Source organism: Hakea prostrata, chromosome 4 (assembly GCF_041222555.1).
Source record: "Hakea prostrata isolate BN-2017 chromosome 4, UWA_Hpros_2, whole genome shotgun sequence".
NCBI classification, from domain to species: Eukaryota; Viridiplantae; Streptophyta; class Magnoliopsida; order Proteales; family Proteaceae; genus Hakea; species Hakea prostrata.
Window position 1 is genome coordinate 10,024,175 of NC_142603.1, and position 23,601 is coordinate 10,047,775.

General features: G+C 37.0%; 1 protein-coding gene and 2 long non-coding RNA genes across 3 annotated transcripts; all 3 read right to left on the reverse strand.

Moving 5' to 3' along the window:
• On the reverse strand, positions 1–3,328 carry LOC149017740 (uncharacterized). The gene is made up of 2 exons (XR_016172858.1): positions 2,292–3,328; positions 1–1,791 (listed from the first exon to the last, which is right to left on the reverse strand). It is a non-coding gene; the product is annotated as an uncharacterized LOC149017740 (long non-coding RNA).
• Positions 3,329–11,103: 7,775 nt separating this feature from the next.
• Positions 11,104–14,918, reverse strand: LOC149017741 (uncharacterized). Its single transcript, XR_016172859.1, has 3 exons — positions 14,379–14,918; positions 12,089–13,984; positions 11,104–11,811 (listed from the first exon to the last, which is right to left on the reverse strand). It is a non-coding gene; the product is annotated as an uncharacterized LOC149017741 (long non-coding RNA).
• Positions 14,919–17,875: 2,957 nt separating this feature from the next.
• Positions 17,876–18,679, reverse strand: LOC149017742 (uncharacterized). The gene is made up of 3 exons (XM_089151943.1): positions 18,346–18,679; positions 18,107–18,240; positions 17,876–17,963 (listed from the first exon to the last, which is right to left on the reverse strand). Exons 1-3 carry the CDS (start codon positions 18,525–18,527, stop codon positions 17,917–17,919), a joined length of 363 nt encoding a protein of 120 aa, XP_089008069.1. The 5' UTR covers positions 18,528–18,679; the 3' UTR covers positions 17,876–17,916.
• Positions 18,680–23,601: the final 4,922 nt, after the last annotated feature.

Here is a 23,601-nt window from a genome sequence, read left to right on the forward strand (position 1 = left end):
TAAAAAATTATCACCAAGTAACTTACGGTTTACCAGGATGATTAACATGACCAAAAAACAAAACAAACAAAAGAAGTCATAACTTGAAGGCCAAACGAACAAAATCCACAATTTAAACGTTAATTTTGAGGTAGCAGACTCCTCCCTCCATACAAATTTCTTCTCTCCCCCCAACCGGGGTAGCCTTAGTAATCTCCGTTAACAAAGTCCTCTCAGGTCTTCTAAGCCAGCGGGGTTATAAGAGTCAGGAACCTTGCCTACAACGCTTACACAAAGGTGACGAAATATTTAAAAATTCATGAGGAATGAAAGTACATTTAATGCATAGCGCCTGCCGCTTACTCATAGATATTTCAAATCTCAACAGTCCGTTTCAAATTCGACGGTAGTAAAGAAGATATAGGAAAACACCCCAGAAACGAGTTCGGATCTTCTCCCCGTCGGGCTGCTCCCCCCATAGCATCCCCATGACTTCCTAACGACAAAAATAGTGGGGCCCACGATAAAAAACACTTTCTGAAAAAATTAAAAAAAAAAACTATTTTTTCACCAGTGATTTTTGTGGTCAAGAAGCCATGGGAGAGCAGCGGGAAGATGATCCGGATTCAAAACGAGTCCATACCCAGACACCCCTAGAAAAACAGACGGACAGATTGTTGGAAAGGGACAAACAAATCGAGACGGTTCAAATTATAATTTGTAGAACACAAGATTCCAGTGAATCAACAAATGAGCAGGTCTGCAAAAACGATTGGATTAGGCTACAAATGAAATAACAGGTGACGAATTAAAATTATAAAAAACCAGTTATGCAGATCCAAGTCAAATAATCTTCAAAAACAATTTCACAACCCAAGTGTTTCTTTTCCATGTAATTTCAAAATTATCTTCTATTTTTACCTCAATTCTTTCATTTGTATCAGTTAACTCAGTTTCTAAATCAGCGAAACTACAATAAATAATGCTGACAAATGTTGCCAACTTCAGGCCTGACAGCCTAACAAATCGATACCTACAAATGACCAAACAAAAATAACGTAATTAAAGACTATAAGACTGAGTGAATGTGAATGCACCAACAACATACCATGAAAGCATTTAAGCATAAAACAACATTAACAGAAGAGGAAAAAAAGAAACCACATGGATACATGATACATCATCCATGCGAACGTTCTACAATCGCTAACCCTCAACCAACAATAGAGATTAAACTAAATCAATTTAAATTGTCTACATCATTACCGTAAATGAAATGTTATCAATACAACTTCAGGATGACAGTAATAATTTCGGAATTAAATAATTACCACATAAGAAAATAGTAGATGATTAATCCCACTTGTTGAACGATAAAAATAAATTAATACTAAGAGAAATAACATGAACACGGTCGCTGAATAGTGCACCCGTATGAAAATTCACCTTGGTCATACTTGGGTCAATTTCAGGAGATGGTCGCCTTGGTCGTAGTTGGGTCAATTTCAGGAGATGATAGAGGAAGGCCAACACTGCAGGAAGATCTAAAGCAATTCCAAGACCACAATTACGAAAGGCATAATTTCACAAATCAACCAGGCATCCAAAATTAAGAGGCACATCTTCGACTTCACTAGGCAGGAACACACCAACGTAGACCAGGCATCCAAAATTAAGAGGCACATCTTCGACTTCACTAGGCAGGAACACACCAACGTAGACCAGTCATCCAAAATTCCACTTGACGATGTCTACCATCAAAACCAAGCTAACAGCAGCAACGGACGGCCAGCCATCAGAGAATTTCCTCATCTAAAGAGAATTACAACCACCCGAAGCCCAACATCATAATTGAGAAAACAATGTACAACGGGCAAGCGTCTTTTTTTCGGGTCAGGTACAACAGACATACAAGAGATGAAAAAAAATACAGAACCAATAAAATAAATATACAGACGATATACAAGGGAGGAGCTATAAGACAAGATTCAGGAACATCAATAACTGTATGGTGACATCAAAAAATCATGTAATCAATTTGTCGGGTATTTTAATCATGTTTTTACATATAAAGATAAATCAGTTCGGATTTGGATAAGTATCATGCGGCCATCAATGATTGAAGTTGAAATTATGTGCTAATGGACTATTAATCGAAGTAAAAGTTATATAATACTGGACTCCTGGCCCCGGTGTCAAAAAAGGATGCTATCAATGTCATTACGAATCATTTTGAGGGATTCATGAATATACGAAATGAGCGCTCACCGATGAGAATTGAACACTGTAAAGCTTCAAGAAAATGTGTGTACCTTTGTATCGCCCAGGAGGCAATCTGTTCTTCGTAAGTCTGCTTCCGGTAGAGTTCCTTACGCGGCCGACGTCACCATGGGCATATGGATATTGATAGTAACAGGGAAGGAGCAGAAAGTAAAAGGGAGCAAAGAGCCGACACAGCAAAGGGAAGATCCCGGGGAAGAACCCCGTGCGATCTCCCCACAAACACAAAAAAGAACTTTTATTATCATATTGACCTGCCATGCAAGCGCACCCGACATGGCAAAGGTCTGATGACAAAGTAGACTCAACCCTCACCCTATCAATGATTCAGGGTTCTGTCTAGATTTCTTTTACATCCCCTCCAAACTCAAATTCTCTTTCCAACTGCACGATATCAGGGACGACAACTAAGGGAAACACCAAACCAGATCACATAACCATCGGTTACAGCCTCACACAACCAATTAAAGATATATACCTCTTCAAAGGCCAACTTCATCAACCGGACTCGCTCAGCCACCGTCGAGAGATTCAAAACAACAACAGCATAGGGTCCTCCGGGAGAAACATAGTACCAGATCTACAGCTATCACAAGAATCCATTGCTTGCAGAGTGTAAATGAGTCTTCTATCAAACGGAAAAAACCTGCAACACAAAAGAACAGAAAAAACAAAGGAAAAAAAAAATACAAAATTCGAAATTAATAAAGGAGAGAATCACACCACCAATACCGAACAGTTACTACTTCCGACAGATCAACCTCGATCCTCTCAACCTTAAACAGATCAACCTCGATCCACTCAACCTCTAACAGATCTGCAGATCTGAAGATCTGAAGATCTAAAGACCATCGAAGACGGAATTCGAGATGCTAAACAAGAAGAAAGTTGTTCGCGGTGATATGCTTAGTTGAAGGCGTTTAATAACCAGAAAGCAAGAACCATAGAAACGAATTCGAGACCTTGAAGAACAGAAACCAAGAAAACTCGAGGAAAAAAACCCAAATATGAGAAGAACAGAGAACGATCAATGAAAACTCAAGAAACAAACATTAACGGCGAATTGATAAGAAGCCTTCGGAACCCTGATATTATATAGAAACCCTAGAACGAATCGACGGATACCAATAAAGGACTATTTATGGATCGACGGTCCTGATAGGCCAACGTCAGACAGAATATGCCACCAACATGATAAGACGGTGAGAATAAATCGACGGTGATCAATCTATGCACTTTTTCTTCGATGGACAGATGGCGACACGTGTCCATTTAGGTAAGCATTGACAGCTACAATGGCGTGCAAAATCCGCATTCCGTGTTCTTCTAGATGCTTGATTTTCTGCCTTGTTAAATATTTATAAATTTTATCCGCGTTTGAGGATGTAACGGATCGGATTAATATTCAAATTTGTTTTCAATTATTAAATAAATCAGATATCCATCAAATGTGAAGATTTATAATCTGAATTTAAGGGCCTGTTTGGTTACATGAATCTAGAGATTTCAAATCTCTGGATTCATGAATCTGAGAATTATACCCGTTTGGTTGTAAAAATCTCTAGATTCATGAAATCTCCAGATTCACGTTTTTAGTGTAAAAAGGTGAATCTGTAGATTTATGGGTAAGGGGTGAAATCGAGAGATTTCAAAAAAGCTATACAATTGTACATTCAGAAAAATCATGTCGATCAAATAAATTTTTAGGATGAATTCACAGATTTCATTCCACAACCAAACACTTAATTTTATAAATTATAACTCCATAGATTTTAAGTCTATAGATTTGAAATCTCTAGATATTTGAAATCTCCAGACTCATGTAACCAAACAGGCCCTAAAGTAATTAAATAGATAAAATACCCGAATCTAAATGGGTTTCAACTTTCAAACTCATTCTTTGAGTGTTTGACCTAATTGATGTAACCATAGATTCATAGATTAATGTATGGCCTCTTTGGTTACCATGAATCCAGAGATTTCAAAGGGTGCTTTGTCATCCGCAAGGGTTGAACCCATGACCCCTCTTACCACTCTACCAATCTTACATTGACCCAAAAACTTACTCATTATATACTTAACATCCTCAACAATAGCGAGAATAAATGTAGGAGGGTGGAGGGTCTGCATCAGAGATAAAGCCCAATTGTTGGCAATGACACTCAATTTCATCGTGATCAAAGCCATTTGCTATAGCTTTCAGCAAATCTGCTCTCATAGCTTCAATTTCACCCTCAAGAGCTAAAGAGGAGGATTAATTAGGAATTGAGATAGCAACCGAAGGATTACGTTCCCAATTCCAAATAACAATTTCCATTCGTCCGTATTTGGCTTTTGCTTTCCAAGCTGCATCAATGTTGATCTTCACATACGATTGCGTACGGTTGTTGTGGGCACTGTCATTCTTCATTCCTTCCGTCTTCATTAATTTGCAAACCTTGCTCTCTTGCTTGAGCCTTAACGCCAACAGACTAAAAATCCTCATGTGCCAAAACTGCACCTTGAATGACCTCACTTGTAGACCACTTTTTCTCCCCCGCCACCCTTTCATTTTGTGCTTCCACAAGAACCATAGCAAGAAGCACATTATATTCATTCGGCCATACTAATGCCACCACCTACGGTAGACACCTCCATGATATTGGGCTCCATGCCAAACGGCTTGAGCGAAATTGCATTGAAATAGATCATGTGTTATTGATTCGGCCTGCCTTTCACACTCCCCAAATATTGGATCTATCTTCATTCCTCTTCCAACCAATTCCATTGAAGTGGCTAAGCTGTTGTTGCATACCTACCACAATTTTTTTTAAAAAAAATTTGGGTAAGGTTTAGAGTTGATACTAGAGTAGTTATCCCACAAATGAAAGTTGAACAAATTTCTAGATATGCTACAATTCCAATTCAATGACTACTCCTCCAAACATATCACACAAAAGAAAAATATATTTTGCATCTTAATAATTTAAACTAGTAGCGAGTTAATAAGTAAAAATATTGCTTAGAGTTCAAAAACCCATTGGGTCAGGGCTAAACCCTACCTAGATTAATTATATAAAGCTCTCCTAAAGATGTAGTCGAGATGTACATAAACTAGCGTAGATGAAACTAAAATTAAAAAATAATAATAATAAAATAAAATTTACTTACATGGAGGACCTGGTGGATTCGAGCCACCACCATCTCTTGCTGTAAACCAGTCTCAAGTGCTCTTCCCATTTCTGAGCTTAAGGATCCTTACCACAACAATTTACTTCCAGTAGTATATGCAATTCAACATATGAAGAATTGATCAAAAATCATCACCCATGAAATATTTTCACCAAATTACCTTTCAAAATGATTGCCCTGAATAATCAACAGAAGGAGAACAATAATAACGAAAAAGCAATTAAAACCATCATATTTTAGAATAATTGGAAGAGTTGAATTATGGATCAAAAGAACAAAACTAAAGACCACAATCTGCTTTATGATCTACACATAATTAGTGAACAGAAAACAGAGGGAAGAAGAAACCATCTCTTTAGACTGCAACTGAACTTCTTCATTTACAAGTAATGGATTTGATTTTACATCACGGGAAAAAACAGGAGGAACGTACAAATTTACATCTTCATCTAAATGCCTTGTGGCTGATCTGGAATATCAATGATCAAGCTATTCACATCATAAATCAAATAATCCACAAGAAATCGCACGAACTACTTCAATTTTAACTAAGGAGTATTTGAGCAAGTCTACACAACAGGTCACAAATTCCAAAGACAACAAAGTGATCCGCTGGATAGCGCCCAAGGAAGATTGGCTCAAAATAAATGTTGATAGTTCTTCTTTTATGAATATTGCTTCTAAAACACAAACTGGTTATGATAGAATCACGAGAGATCATTTGGGCTGAATGTTATTTTGTTTTTATGAAGGTTGTGGGAACAATCGGCAGTTGTAGCAGAAGCATTGGCGGTAAGATCAGCACTAATCCAAGCACAAGATTGGGCAATCCAATATATATTATTATCGAAGGAGACAATTCGGATGTCATAGACTTGCTCTTACATCCTAAAAGGGAACAATGCTAGAAAATTATGCCCATTTTACACAATAGCCGAATTTTAGCACATGACTTTGACGGATTTTTATTTGCGGCAGCGGGAGCAGCCTGCTGCCGATTATCAAGATCTTAACACGTGTATTAATTTAGAATTAAAGGGTAGGGATTTAATTGTAAATATGACATTTTCTTTTTACATTCAAGGTTTTAGAAGTTTGTAAATTTACGAAATAAAACCCTCAAACTACCCAACTCCTCGCCCTTGCTGGAGATTAGCATGTCTCCGGCGACTGAAATCAATACTCCGTTGGCAAACTGCGCTGGCCCTAACGATGGATCGGATAGGAAGGTAAGAGAGTATCAAACCTGTTAGGTCTGAACCCAAGCAGATCCAATCATATTGAACAGAACAAGCTTGGCTATCATTTTCTTCCATTAATGCCTACCGGGAGAGAATCAGAACTCAGAATCTAGAACAAGGAATGTTGATAAAAATCAAATAAACCCGGGCGGAGGCATGAAGAAAACAAAACCGAAAAAGGAAATGGATAGTGTTTTCTGTTGATTGAACTAATCCATTACGGTAGCCATCATTTCGTTGGTTTAAGGGTTGGATTAAGGACTGAAATAAGAGAAAGAGGGGTTGGTTTATGAGGTCAGGGGTTAACACTGCTGTGTTGTCATAAGGTCGGCCATGGACGTTGAGTTACCGTTGAGAAAGCAAGCTCGGCTACTCCTCGATTTTTACTTGCGAAGGGGAGGCGCCTCCTACTGTTGTTTTCGGCACCGTTGCCGGATGATTTCGATCACCGGGAGACACGTTACCTCAGCAAGGACGAAATGAGAACGGAGTTGGGTAGTCTTAAGGGTTTTATTTCGTAAATTTACAAACTTCTAAAACCTTGAATGTAAAAATAAAATGTTATATTTACAATTAAATCCCTATACTTTAAATATAAACCGTTGGATTGACATTAATACACGTGTCAAGATCTTGATAATCGGCAACAGGCTGCTCCCGCTGCCGCAAATAAAAATCCGACTTTGACTCACTTCAGTTTACTCAAACTGCTGTTCAAGACGGCAATGACACCTGAGATCGCCTTGCATAGGAAGAAACAAAGTTCTAACAAAATTTTTTGACGGCTTCCCATCCCCTCTTGCTTTTTAACTTGGTGTTTATTATTTGATGCTTTAAGTCGTAAACAAACTCATAGTTTCGCGGGCTGCTGCCCACTCTTTCTCTCTTTCTTTCTTTCTTCTTCTTCTCCTTCAACAATCCGATCGCCTTCTGCTACTCTTTCTTTCTTCTTCTTCTTCTCCTTCAATGATCCGGTCGCCGCTGCTTCTTCTCTCTTCTGTTTCTTTTTCTTTCTCTCTTTCTTTCTTGTTATTTTTCTCCTTTAACGATCCGAAATCTTCTTATTTACAGTCTACTGTCTTTTTCACGATCATAAAAAAAAAAGTTTTGAATTTTCGCCGGACGGCGAAGTTTTAAGGTTTCACCAGAAAATCGTAGTTTTCCGGTTAAAATTTGAAATCTCGATATCGATGGCCATTTTATTTCGCCAGTGGGCGAATTTCAACATATTTCGCCGAAAATTAGTTCCTTGCATGCAACAGCAATTTATCTCCATCTTTTAGATATTCAACGCTTCTACACACGACCAAAACTCCCAGACTCTTACCGAAGGTCTAAAGATCACCATGATATATCATAAAATACAACCCATTCGGAGTATCAATTTAATTGTCTTACCTCATCTTAAATTTTTTTCTTCTTTTGGTAAATCCTTATCTTTAATTTCAGCATCAGATATTATAATTCTAGATCAACCGAAATAAAATAAAAAGTGCTGTTTGGTTCAGGCAGACCAGCCAAACCAATCGATGACTATACCCTAAAATGACGAGACATTCATGGAAATTAAGGCTAATGAACAAAATAATAGCAGAAGTAAACAAGAACTACATAGTTCAAGTACATCATACAGTACCTACTCGAACATTCTACTAAATTAAATTCACAATTGATGAAATATGAGTATTCAGGATATGAGTATCCATCCACTTCAAAATATCAACATATCACCATTATAATTTCCAAAATCCTAAGTGAATAAAGAATGTTTTACCTAAATCGAGTCTACCACGTCTTCTACGTGCTGCTTCTCTTTCCTCTCCTTTTTTTTTCCTAAGCCATTCCTAGGGAGTTCAGATCCTCAACCCTAATATGTTTGTGGGTTGTAAAGCAGTAAGAACAGCACTTTGTGTCCCCAGGGGAAATGATTCACACGGTTCTACTCAATGCTGGTCATTTAATGCACAACACTGTACTACCAACTGTTAAGATTTCAATAACTACCATCTCACGAGATGAACTGTCGAGATCAAAATCTCACTCAGCCAATGCACAACATTAAGTCTGGGCCTAATCGGATTGCTTTTGAATAAAAGAAACTTGGATAACATAAAAGATACGGAAACTTACTACATAGATATGGACATTTATTACACAGATAAGGGTGGAGATCTCACTCCCTCCCTCCCTACTCTCATTAAGTTCTTACTCAGTCGTGGTAGTTACAAACTTACAACGGGGCTTGGCCATCTACAGTAGATACATAGCATTACATCTTATCTACATTTCCTTCACATTTGAATTCCCATTCGGTTCAAATGTTTCTGGTGAGCCACTTTATACACTTACTCAGGAAAATATGATCTCTCCCGAAAATTTGTTGACCGATATCATAGAATTCGAACCTTCCTGAATGGGTCTAAAACTCACTATCTTGCCCTGAATCGGTGAAGTTTCTGGAGTACTATGAAACGGTTCAAATTTCTGTATCTCGGCCTGCATCGATGAAGATTCTGGAAGTTTTCTTTTTCCTGGGGTTTTTCTATTTCCTATTCCAGTATCAGCTACTGTTGTACTCAAATTCTTCTGAATCGGTGAAGATTCTGAAGTACTTCTTTTTCCTTTTGCAATATCACAAACTCGTGTGTTTTTCTTAGCTTGCTGCTCTTGCGAACCTTTTTGAAGGGCTCTCAGATTCTGTATCTTCTTCGGAATCGGCGAGGATTCTAAAAGCTATTCTTACTGGAGTCCTTCTTTTTCTTCTTCCAGCATCACCGACTTCTGTATCTTTCTGAACTTGCTCTTGCGAACCTATTTGAAGGGGTCTCAGATTCTGTATCTTCTTCCGAATCGGCGAAGATTCTAATAAAGCTTTTCTTACTGCAGGAGTCCTTTTTCTTCTTCCAGCATCACCGACTTCTGTATCTTTCTGAACTTGCTCTTGTAAACCTTTATGAGAGGGTCTCAAATTCTGTCTCTTGTCCTGAATCTGTAAAGATTTTGAAGTTCTATTTACTTGAATATTCCTTGTTCCCTTTTCTGCAACAGAAATTGGTGTATTTTTCTGAACTGGCTCTTGCGAGCTGGTACCCGCACCCTCACGAGCTTTATTCAAATTTCCTCCGAGCAGACCTAATTTCTCACATACTTTTGACACTATACTTTCCTCGAATTTACTAAATTTTTCCTCGAGCAATATATTAATTTTTTCCTCGAGCAAAACCAATTTGTCACATTCTTTCGACGTTTGATCATCTTCTGTATTCATTTTATAAATAAGGCAGGTCACTCAAAAGGGATTGGAAACCGTAAAGATTCAAGGAAGTTTGTGTACCGTTATAATCCAGGAGTCAATCTGTTGTTCTTGCAAGTCATGCGTATGCGGTTTCCACCTCGTGCTTCCAGTTGAGCTCGTTACGTGGCCGACGGCAACAGGTACATATGGATAGTAAACAGAAAAAGAGCAGAAAGCAGCAAAGAGCCAACACAGCTAAGGGAAGATCCCAGGCAAGAAACCCGAGCGATCTCCCCTGAAAAACACAAAAACAGAACTTTTATTAACTTTAATATCAAAGAAGACTAGTCACTCCCCCTCTCACTGATTCAGGGCTCTATGGATCTCTTTTACAAACTCTCTTTCATACTCCATGACATCAGAAATGAACAACAAGCAAGATCAAACAACCAAGAAAACGAGAGAAAAAGACTAGTCTTCATCACCCGTCCTTGCGTATCCACATTCGATAGATTCTATGGAGCAGATTAGCACAGGATCTACAGCTAACTCTTGCAGAATATAAACTAGTCTTCCTTCATACAAAAACCTTTGAGATCTAGAAGAACAGAAACCAAGAAAACGAGAGAGAAAAACAGATCCAAGCAAAACACAGCACAAATGATCACAAAAAACTCGAGAAACAGACCTTAATGGCGGGTTGATAACAACTGCTTGGGACCCGGTTGCTATATAGGAACGCTAGAGCGAATCGACGGACACCAAGGAAGAACTATTTATGAATCCACGGTCCAGATTGGCCCCTGACAGAAATAACATGCAACGGTACAGTACGGTAAAGCAGTGACAGTGAATAGACGGTGATCAATCATTGTGCTTTTTCTTTAACGGATAGATGATGACAGGTGTCCACTTAGACATCTACAAACAGCTAGCTGTATTTCCTTTCTCTTTTCTCACAACTTTCTGGATGTTTTCACACCCAAAAAGCAAAATGCGCTTTCCGTTAAATAACCAATTACCCTCACGAAAATTTATTTTTTTTTCAGTTCATTTGTTTGTAGATGTATAACATGTGTCAATGATTAAAATCTATTTATAAATCACATTAATCTTTTAAATAATATAAATTATAAACAGATCTCAATTGTTTAAGCTGTCACAGATCTATCTACAAAAAAATTAATGATTCATTTTCTGATCAAAAATAGACAAGATAATGGTCTACTCGCCTCCTTTGAGTTCAAAGGAGTCAGAACTGATCGAAAAGCTTCGCCCAATCTGGCAATTTTGGGTTTGGCCCGTTGTCTCTACGTCATAGTCTAATGAAGCATGAGAACACTCACCCCATGAAGGTTTAACGCAATAAAAGAATACGTCCCACTTTTTCCAAAAAAAGCAAAAAGAATAAAAGAGATAAAGGAACCAACCAAAAATTATCTTCACTTTGTAACAAAATTGCACTATTAGTCAAAAAGATCCAAGACAATAGACAAAGGTCTTCTGCAATAATGGCATCAATTCTTTACCCAAAAATGGCTACCAATATTCTCCTGAATTATCTTCCCATCATCTACCATTCTCTCCTCTCAAGAAACTGTTTAGCCATTTCCAGATATCTGAAAGACTCTTTTCACGGCACAGTTGTAAGAATGTGTGGCAATTTTCTCAGGCAGTTCACATGAATAGGGGAAACACGTTTCACATGAATGGTAATAATTTAACTAAATTTGCCCAAAACGGTTTCTCCGAAACCATATTTTCTTAAATTCAACCCGAAACAACAGTAAATAATCAACAACCCCCAAACTCTCTCTCTCTACCAAGTAGAAACCTGAAATTAACACCCACATTATTTAGACCACTAGATTTAGTTCATTAAAATCCATATCATGTCAGTCTAACCTTAGGCCGGACAAACATGTCAATTAGAAATTTTCACTTTAATTGTTTGGCACTATTCAATTTATTTTATTAAAATAATGAAAACCAAAACATAATGCTTGTCCATTATGGATTGTGCTTACTTCTGTGTTCTTGTTTATGGGGTCCTCCTTTCTTCTTTTTCCTTCTTTTCTCCTTGTTTCTCTTTTTTTTTGCCCTTTTTTCTTTCTTTTTTTTGTTTCCCACCTTTTCTTCTTGCCTTGTTTTGTACTTTTTTTTTGGCTTGGTGTTGTCCGGCCTTAGTGACTACATCAGACCCTGGTGGATTCGAACCACCACTCTCTCTCACCGTAACATGGTTTGAGTGCTCTTCCCAGTTCCGAGCTCAAGGGTCCTGTACCAAAAGCATTAAGATACAACATATGGAATTACACCAGAAGAGGTGCGTTGAAGAAGAAGACCTAAACATTACCAAGATCAGGTAATTCCCAAATTCAGAACCAAATATAGGAATATGATGTTCATGGGTAACATGTGTACCCATCAAACCAACAAGAAATAAGTCATATATTAGGCAACATAATATAGGAAAACAAAAAAAATACTCCCACTCGAAATAAAATTATTATTTACACTGTTGCTTGATCGAAAATTCCAACATGTTAAGATCATAAAGTCGCAGTACTGCTAAAACTGATTACTTGAATCAAATAAGTTTTCCAAGAATTTCAAAAAACAAACAAATTAGTCAAAGAAATTGTTCTTAAAGTAACAATGAGAATTCTACCAAACAAATAATACTGATTTTATAATGATAAATTCTACCATGGAATTAAAAAGGATGAAAACTTAAATCATTTGGTTACTAACAGAAAAACCCTAAAACTTCTTGTGAATTATTACATATAAAGCTTTGGTTCTCACCCAAAGAAAGCACCAACTTCAACATTTAGCCTATTAATAACAATTTTCCATTTGTCTAATTATGTTTCTGTAACAATCAGATAATTTAAACATTCAACAAAACCATAAATAGCATATAGAGCCTATGCACTGTCTACAGAAGGGCACCCCACCTAATTTGTCCTTTTATTTTCCCCTTACTTAATAGTAAAAACCCAACTCAAAGTTTAAATACAAAATTTCAAAACTAAGACCTCCGTCCTTGAGAAGATCAAAGCTTTCACCAACATCTTCCACACAATTTGCTACATCTGTTTTATCCCACCTAATATTTTTCTCTCTGCGCCAGCGAATGGAATGCATGGACCGTCTTGCCAAGCGCAACAACAGACTGAAAACATAATTACCCTAAATTGACTAGATGATATTGAAGAACATCGAGTAAATCGATCAAATCACGTTATGTGACGAAAAATAACTCTAGTTGATCAGAATTATTAAAATAAAATGGACCAGAAAATCTGCACTAACAAGTAACAAATCTAATTGCAACCCAAGGGCACTAACAAGAAATTTAGGAAAAATGAAATGAAAGCTTTGACGACGTCATTGACTTATAAAAGAATGACCGAGCTCGAGCTTCATCAAAGATGTTCTTCCACATACTCCGGTTGGATTGAAGAGACGACCAAAGATCTACAGTGACGACAACCCTGTAAAAATTTATCTAACCAAAACCAGCAAAGATCTACCGCCTCTTCGACTTCATTAAGCTCCAACCTCAGAGTTACCTCGAGCAACGAGGTCAATCCATGACGTTTCAAAACGATCAGAACCAATCTCCCATCCACAAACCAGAAGCCAAAGAATGCAAATTCCTAATCCAAGCAAATAATCCATAACGGCGACCCCAAGCCGCCAACACATTACTTTCATCAAAATAAGACGAGCACAACTATACGTTGGGTAACATTTTCAATGTAACATTCAACATTAACGATGGACAGAGCCGATATACGAAGAACATCACGCGATGATGGAGTGAACCACGGGTAAATTATATAAGAAGCGCGACGTAACAGAGCCATTAGAACAGATATATCAATGCGGTTTTGAATGAATTTGGGGAATTGTTGAACATACGAACTGAGAGATCACCGACGAGGCAGCTTACTTATAATTGAAATTTGTAGTAACAATGTGTACCTTTATGTCTCCAGGAGGCAACGCCTTTCTTCTTGATAAGTGATGCACTTTAGTTTTCTCACCTCGCATCCCACAGGATGTATCTCTTAATCAAACAGCAGCAGCCCCATAAGGATAGTAGCCAAAAAGGAAGAGAAAGTAAAGAGAGTAAAGAGCAGACACAGCAAAGGGAAGATCCCGGGCAAAAGACCCGTACGATCTCCCCCAGAACACCAAAAAGAGAACTTTATTATCTTGTTGACCTGCCATGCAAGCGCACCCGACATGGCAAAGGTCCGATAACAAATTAGCCTCGACACTAACCCTCTCAATGATTCCGGGCCCTGTCTTGATCTATAGATCTAGATCTCGTTCAAATCCTCACCAGACTCAACTCCTCTTTCAAATTTCATGATTTTAGGGAGGCCTAAGAGAAACATGAGACCAGATCACATAACCAATTGCTACAACGTCGCACAACCGCGCGATTAAACATATACCTTGTGAAACTCCCAATTTCATCAACCGTCATCGCTCATCCACCGTCGACAGATTCAAAATACCGACGACAAAGCGTCCTACAGAGCAGGTTAGGACCAGATCTACGGCCATCACAAGAATCCATTACTTGCAGAATATACACCAGCTTTTTTTGTTCCCCTTTCACACAGAAAAACCTGCAACACAACAAACGGAAAAGACAAAAGGATAAAAAGTTCACAAGGTTCGAAGTAAATAAAGGAGAGAATCACGTCACCAGAATCAAACAGGTATTTACGACAGATCAACCTCGATCTGTCCAACCTAAAGCAGATCTGAATATCTGAAGACCACCGAATTCGAGATGCTAAACAAAATGATGGCTGTCAGCAGTGAGAAAAAACCGAGATGGTCACAGAACAATAAAAGAAACGATCCACAACTAGCGTCTAGCACACAGGAATCGAAATTTGGAAGAAAGGGACCAAGAAGGCAAGAACGCGAGACTGTAGGAGACCTAACGCAAAACTGAACACAGATGATCACGAAAAGCTCAAACAAACGACAATAGCAGATAGATGAACAAACGAATGGAACCGTGATAATATATAGAAACCCTAGAGCGAATCGACGGATACCAATGAAAGACTATCTACGGATCGACGGGTCAAGATAAACCCACGTCAGATAGAATATGCCATCACACAATAAGGCGGTGAGAACATATCGACGGTGATCAATCGTTGCGCTCTTTCTTCAATGGAATATGATGACACGTGTCCATACAGGTTGTTATTCCTTTTGCCTTTTTCTACCTTCTGGAAGTTACGTAAATTGCTGTCTTATCGATTAAATGCGGTGCAAAATGCGCAATTCCTTATCAGATTCAAAGAAATTTCTATTTAATTTAATCAGAAAAAAAAGGGCAAATTACATTTACAATCCTTTTATTTGCAGACAATTCCATTAACATTCTTAAGGCTGGTTTGATTATATGAATCCAGATATTTCAAATCTCTGAATTCATGAATGCGACATTTATACCTGTTTAGTGATGAAAATCTTTAGATCCATGAAATCTTTGGATTCATCCTTTTACTAAAATCATGAATATATAGATTTATGAATATGGGGTGAAATGCTAAACATTTACACATTCACAAAAATCACAGATGAATTCACAAATTCATTCCACATATTCAGTTAATCAAATAGTTAATTTTATAAATTATGACTCCATAGATTTGAAATATCTAGACTTGTTTAACCAAACAGGCCCTAAATTAAATACATAAACCACTAAACTTTTGTCAATAATTTCGTTGATAGTTAAGTATAGTTTCATTGACAAAGATAGTAGAGAAGTTTAGTGGTTTGGGTCTTTGTAACTGCAACTAAGCTTTTTGGAAATTACGGAATTCAATTCTTCACCTATAGAGGTTAATGTCACCGACAATGCTGTGGCTGCCGAGAAGCCTTCTAAGCTCAAGTTCTTTGGGATCACCACAGGTTTCGATTCTTCACTTGCAATAGCCAAAAAAAAAAAAAAAAATCATCGACAGAGATGACGAGATTACAAATATTCTTAACAATTTAAGCCCAATACTAAATTACTTATCGATTGAGAAGAAATGAACCACTAAAACCATCAATAAGTACGCCTCTTTTGTGTACAAATGAGCTGTCAAAGCACAATCAGGAGATTGCCGCTGTGCAAGAGTATGAAAGTGTTACCTCTTCTCTCTTCTCCGTTCTCTTTCAAATATGGCAAGTCAGATGTCTAGCAAAGCCTCGTGAATGGTTCAGACTTCAAAGGCAAGAGGGAGTTAAGAGTCTTAAGACTTGCGAGTTGGTTCAAGGTTGTAGGATGAATAGGAGTTGAAAGTTGCATCGCCGACATCGCCGACAAGGTGAAAGATGGGTTATTTGCTTGGTATGAGTGTAATGATGTAGTGAAGCGTTGATACGAGGATTTGAACAAAAGGTAGAGAGATACTAGCGAGATTCTACGAAGTTTTGGCAATTTTAACCATTATTTCACTTGTTCGCCAGAAAATCAGAGCTTTTTCGACGAGATTCGATCAATTTCGCCCTGTTTTTTGTTTCAGTCATTGTCAAACTCAGCAAATTTCACCATATTTAGAGTGAAATTTGTCGATATATTTTTCCATCTTCTAAACATCTCTTTTAGTAAAAAAAAAATATTATCCATAGTAAATATTAATGTAAAATTTATAAAAATTAAAAATATGTATCTTTAATCCATTTTTAAAGTGAATTGATTTTTTCTCAAAGAGGTTTTTAAGTACATTGCCTAAAAAATTTGATAAAAGATAAAAAAAAAAAAAAAAAATTTCTTATAGATAGGTGATTTTTGGTTATTTTCTTCTCTTTAGGATTTGAAATAAAGAAGGTTAATGTAGAATATTTTAAAAATATAATACATGTTGACTCATCACTTAACTCTATTATTCTAATATAAGAATTACGTAATTCAAAATATAATACAAAGATAAGATAATAAATATAATTTGTTCAAAAAAATGTGAAACAAAAGCTCAACCAAGTGCATGGCACACAATTCTTAACCTAATGCAAACAACACTGATGCCTATTGTTGACGTGTGCTTTTAATATAACTCTTTCCCCTCTAAGCAAATCTTATGGATACACATACACCCTCCACCCTTCACACCGTGAGTTGCCAATTAACGGGTTGAACAAGATTACCATTTTACCCTCAGTCAACAAATGAATTTAAAAATCTAACGTGAATTCTAGTCTACTTTACACCTAATCTACTAACGTGTTTTATGGATCAGAAGTAATACAAATTAATCCAACCTTTTTCTACATTTTTTTGGATCTAAGGTTCATCCGGGCCAACTTGCTTGCACCACGACTACATCCTTAGAGGAGCTTTATATAATTAATATAGGTAGAGCTTCGCCCTGACCACGAGAGGATTCAAACTTTGACCTCAATGAATAAACACTTTACTCAACGGTCTAGATTTACTCTAAATTTTAAAATATAGTTAGTTTTGATTTCTAATACAACGCTGCTCCCAAAAAAAAGCAAAATGAGGAAGGAAAACTTTCCCTTTTATTTTTCTCTCTTGCCACTCTGTTTTTATTGTATAGATTATTTTTCTCAGCATCCAAACATGATTATAAAATGGAGAAAAAGCTTGTATCCATCTTTGGGAGCCCATGTAAATTCCATCTAAAAATTATGAGAGATAATGAAACGAGTGGATTTCTGGTGCTTGGAGTGATAAACCATGTATGAAAGAAAGGTTCTATTTAGTTTCACATTCACACAAGCTGTTATAAGCAATAAAAGGACCACCTGAGAGCCCAATCGGATCAGGCTTCCATTGGCAAAGCTCCTCATTTCCACACAAAAACATCAGTAACGTCTCTCCTCGACATTCTGTAATTTAATATACAATACATGCACGCATCTGAATATATATATATATATCTGTAACATATCTGATGAACAGATGATGATGATGGCCTTTTCTTTTGATTATCCAGTGTGGGTTTTACTCCTTCATTTGTCCTTTTCACTTGCTTCACTTTTTTGTTGCTTCTCCTGCTCTTAATATTCAAAACAAAAGCAGACATATCATAAGTTCATCAGATGAAAATGTTGAAAGGGCTAATTTGAAGGCTTCAGAGCTGATGAAACAAATTATAGTACCTCGAACCCCCTTAAACAAATGACATGGTTTTTCTTATACCTGAATTATTTTCATGAACTATGTACTCCTTGGTCTTGGTTACTTTCTGGTTTTCTCCATAGATTATTCCTCCAAAACCTTCTTCCTCGCACCTCGTAGCATATGCAACTCCAAACGAGCTAGACATGACATCCCTGTGCCCAAAATACCCATTTACCCAAACAACAAAGTGATCAATAAATCTACAACAGACAATACTGAAAACCCAAAAACGAGAGAAAAGAAGTTAAAGAACTGACTCAGATTTCTCATGGTGCTGGTGGGTTTCCTCCATTTTATCCTGCTTTTCAGGTTGGCTCGACATAATCCTTGCTTGCTGGTTTCTAAAGCTAAGGGTCTTCCGAACAAAATAAGTTGTAAACGGCAAGGGAACGAACACTGGGTAGCGCGTGCCAATCGCTCCAAGTGCAGCTTGAATCATGATTTATAGATCAAATAAGGATGGACTGATGGGTTGGTATAAAAGGAGCGATGTCTTATTTGTTTGATCAGAAATTAAGAAACTATAAAGAGGTGGTTCCAGAATGCACGGAATGTGGAATCCAGAAGGTGTTGCAGAGTGAGAAATGGACACGTATGGAAGGTTCTAGGGTTAGGCCATTCTATTATGTGGGAGTATATCTGCCTTTGATGTTATTAACAAATGGCAGCAGATAAACAATGGAAAGGGATGGGAGGAAAGTGCTTATCTTATAGGTTTCTTTCATTTGTAAGTTAGTCTGAGTTTCGTTAGCAATGGATTTTATAGATTATCATAAATTAGACTTCTTAGATAGCTTGCTGAGGGGTCTTGCAGTCTTGCTTGGGTCTTGTGCATTAGCTACACACTATGGACCGTTAGATCAAAATTTCGATCTCGATCATTAAAATTCAATGATCGAGATTTAATTTCAACCAAGAGTTTGGATCTGACGGTACGAAATCTCATATTGATGGTCACGCGCATGACCTATGCAATTTCAAAAAAAGAGAGGAGAGACACCGTGATTGCTCCAACTCTCTGATCTCGCTAGGTTAGTGTAGCTGAGGTAGTGGTATTCATTATTGAATAACATTTAATAAAAACTAGGCGGCAACCATTCAATAGTGAACACTACAACATCAGCGGCACTAGCTTAGCAAAAGTTATCCATGAGGATGTAATTAAGAGTTTGAATCCATTTAAGGCCAATGGCAAAATCTTGTCTTATATTTAAATTATATGTTAAAGTTATCCATAAAGATGGTACTTAGTAAGTTACCAAACCTCAAATCCAATAAAGAAAAAAAATAGAGTTTGAGATAACATGAAAGATTAATCAACAATCATTCCCTGGATGGTGAGCTTTCTCCCCTTTCTTTTTAAGGTTTTTGAAAGACCCTGAAGGGTTTTGACCAAGGTGCAATTTTTCGTTACAGTTTCGCTGTTTGTTACCTAGCGAACTGAGCAAATTGGCGAAATCTAGCTGAAATTTGGGCAGATTTTGACTCCCATTTCGGGGGTATTTTTTTAGCCAAATTTGGTGTCTACCTAATTTGATGTCAATATTTAGTAAATTTGAATTATTTCCTATAAATTCTTTCATTTAAATTTTCTTTCTTAGCCACATTTAATATGTTACCTTCTAAGGCCTAAATCATTCAGACATAATTGTAAAGATTAACTGTTGACCTTGAAGATTTCATTACACAATCTCTTCATAATTTAAATTGTTTCCATAAATGTTTTTCATGTATATACCCTTCCCTAACCACATTTGGCATGTTGACTTTTAATGACTAAATCACTTGAATATAATTGGTAAGATTGTTCATTAATCTTGAAGATTTTGCTATAAAATGTCTTCCTAATTTGAGTTTTTCAAGACTTATTCTCTCCCAACCACATTTGACACATTGCCTTTTGAGACTTGAATCATTGAACATAATTGGTAAGATTGTCCATTGACCCTAAAGATTGTTGGAATATGCTCTTTGAGCATGAGTGAATGTGAATGAAAATCATTCATATGGAGAGTTTGTGGAAATAAATGAATTTGTGGATATATGTGCATGGAATACCAATGGACTATTTGGTGATTCATTGCACTAAGAGAGAGGTCATGAATGAAGGGTTATGGGAATACCTATGGACTATTGGGTGTTTCATCTCCCAAGGAGAATTCATGAATGAAGGTTATGGGACCTTCTATTTCCTAACAATAAACTTCTCATTTCCCTAAGATAATTATGGAGGGTTTTGGGGACTCTTGTTTCCAGAAACTTCTCCTTTCTAGCTTGGTTATTATAAGCTTTTCATTTTCATAACTTAATTCATTGTTTGGGGAATAATGACTTGGTTTTCATCTTTCGCTGTTAAGCTGATTCCTCTATAATGGGTTCCCCCTTGGTGGTGGTAGTTGTGTGTGTTTCAGAAGTGTTAGTGTGATTTAGAGTCTTCTCGTTTGTGGTTTTTTGGTTTGGCTTGGTTTGGTTCGTGTTTGATCGTGGGTGATAGGGGGCCTGTCGTTCGTGATGTTGTTTGTGTGGGGGTCCGTTGATCCTCACGTGAGGGGACGAGCGTTTTCCTTTACTCTTCTTTTCGGTTCAGTTCGTTTCCGGATCTTCTCTTAATTCTTTGATTCCCCTTATTATATTATCATTTTTGGCTAACAAAGATTTCCCTATAAAATTGCAAGAGAAATAAATTTCTAAAATATCGAAATTTTGAAGATATATCGCGAATTGGCGACTTTGCCAAATTCAACCAAAATTTCACCGAATTTTGGACCATCTCAGTTTCACCTACCATCGAGATGGTCGAAATTCGCCGAAATGTTACACCATGGTTTTGACTTGTAATTGGAAGACACCATGAATAGGTTTTCAAAAATTTCTCAATGACAAGCTTGTTCTTACTTGGAAAGTGATTCAAAGATATTCCACATGCGCCGATTAGGTGTTAAAATTTATTATAGTAGCCAACGCAGAACTATTCTAGTGGTTGAAACCAACACCTCTTAGTGAAGAGTTCATGGATTCGACTCACCTGAGGCATATTAATAATTTAATATTCCATCCCCCAGCTTAATAAAGCTCCATTGTACCAAAAAAAAAATTTTTTTACTATAGTAAGCAATGATGAATGGAGCGCTTTAACAAATCACCACTTTTAGGGTTTCTGAACGGGTTGATTAGTTTACCTACAGAAATATTATGTGGATTTTTCCAGAAAGACTTGGGAACTTCATTTGCGCATCTTCTAGTCTTGACTTCAGAGTTTCTGATATGAACATGTTACCATTATTAAAGAACAAAGAGTTGTTTTTTTTTTTCGGAAAAAGGCAGCTTTGTATAAATAACGGAAACAAAATTACATATCATAATAGGACATCCCATCCATATCATTTCTGATTAACCGTGCAAGGTCATCAGGAATGTTAGGAGGGAAGAAAATAACTTCATTTACAAAGTGACAAAATCTCGCCAAAAGGTCAGCACCAGTATTTAACTCCCGAATGTGGTGATGAAAAAACACAATAGTCGAACTGTTGCGAGAGGTCTCGAATGTCTGCGACTAACTCTTGAGCAAACCAAGGGATGCTATACTTGCCCCATACCATTGCCACAGCAGCCTAAGAATCCGACCGCACCTGGACACGGGTATAGACTAAATCAGATGCTTGTTGTAAGCCGCGAAAGATCGCCTTCAGCTCCATTACCAATATATTTGTTTCAAACACAACACCTGCTATAGCAAACATAGCAGCTCCCACTGCATCTCGTGCGAGAACACCATACCCACCAAGGGCAAACCGAATAGATCCATCACAGTTCACTGAGATCCACCCATTTGGAGTAGAAATCCATTTTACCGCCCTTGCCACTGGGAGCCGAAATTTCACCTTAATCTTCCATCAGTGGAAAAACTCACGATTAGCAGGGGAATCAATCACCATGCAAGCGCCCCTTGAAAACCTATTTCGAACATTGCTTAAAATATGAAAAAGATGCTATCGAATCTCCAAAGGAAAGAGGGTGATTATTCTTCATTCAATCCTAGAGTCTAGGTTTTGAGAAGAAAAAAACAAATGGATTAATTATACTTGATATAGAAGCTACTAGGTGAAAGTGGACGATTATATTCTTTTAGAATTAGAGCGTTCAAGCACACACAATCGAATAGAAAAAAAAAAAAAAAAAGATTTTACCTTGGTTCACCTCAATGTGTGGGTAGGTACAACATTAGTTTTTTCACTATTTTGAGAGAACTTTCTTGAAGACATTAGATGACTATATAAACATAGAGGCATCAAGAAACTTGAAATGGAAAAAGGTGTGGAAAATATTTTCAGCAAGTATTACCACTTTTATCAGGTTTCAGGAGAAATCCAATAGGTACACATTTAATACTTCTACTTAATAATTAATATGATCAGCATTTTTATTTAAGGAAAATATTTGGCTTGCAATGAATCTTACACCGATATTCCTGTTGTCTCTTATCAAATGAATTAATTTGAAATAATTTTCTTTTCCTTTATAGTTCAACCTTACAGGATTTCATTTCTGACGCATATGATTGGGGCAGTAATAACATAGCTGGTTGTTGTTTTTGTTTGGGTGGGTTTTGTTTGGGTGGGGGTGGGGTGGGGGGGTGTTTTGTTGTGTTTTTTTTTTATATAATTACTTTTTACAAAAAAAAGGGTTGTTTGGGGGGGGGGGGGTGTGAGAGGGGTTTAAAAAAGCCTCTTTTTCTCCAAAAGCCGCATGCTTTTTAGGATGAATCCAAGATCATTCCCACCAAACCATTTATAACCCAAGTCATTATTTAAAGTGTTATCCTATGAGAATAAATAGTCTCATGACTCTCATCTTTTACTATTGACGTCTGAACTAACAAAAAAGCCTTTTTAGGAAAGTTTTAAAACCCTAGTAGAAGTTAAAAAGAAAAACTAAAAAGAATTGTTTGCTTATTCTTGAGTTTATCTTATCGAATTGACTAATGGAACTCTATAATCATAAGAGAAACTAAAATTGTTGGTAAGGGGGGAGAGGGAACCAAGTCCTTAGGTTGTGCTCTTTCATACCCTTTCATCGTGTACACAAAATACTAACAAAGTGAACTACAAATGTACAAGGTAGATCAATATCAACCCCCATACTCCCCACATTGCTAAATTTATTCAATTTATTTTTTACCCAAAAAAATTATTCAATTTATTAACTCAACTAACTATGAAGACTTTTTGTTTTTGGGTAGAAAACTAATTATGAAGACAAATGACCAGTTTTCCTATAGTTGAAAATGAAAGAACTCCATAAATTGACACTGAAATAACGAAATGCATTTTCGAGAAATTAACATTAGGAGTGTAGATCATCATCTCCCTAATGGGGGCATTACAACCACAAATTATGTGGAACCTACAAGTAAAAAATAATAAAATTTTTAAAAAATAATACCCATCACCCTAACTTTGTGGGCCCCCTGTAATTCGTGGTCAACAGACGTCGGTGGAGATGATCCAGACTCT

What these genes read in the sequence shown, in the direction of transcription:
- LOC149017742 (XM_089151943.1), bottom strand. Translation starts at nt 18,527, where the DNA reads ATGATTCAAGCTGCACTTGGAGCGATTGGCACGCGCTACCCAGTGTTC. An exon ending in CAGCACCATGAGAAATCTGA is followed by an intron (nt 18,241 to 18,345) that starts GTCAGTTCTTTA and finishes TTTTGGGCACAG; the next exon opens with GGATGTCATGTCTAGCTCGT. An exon ending in AGTTCATGAAAATAATTCAG is followed by an intron (nt 17,964 to 18,106) that starts GTATAAGAAAAA and finishes TTGAATATTAAG; the next exon opens with AGCAGGAGAAGCAACAAAAA.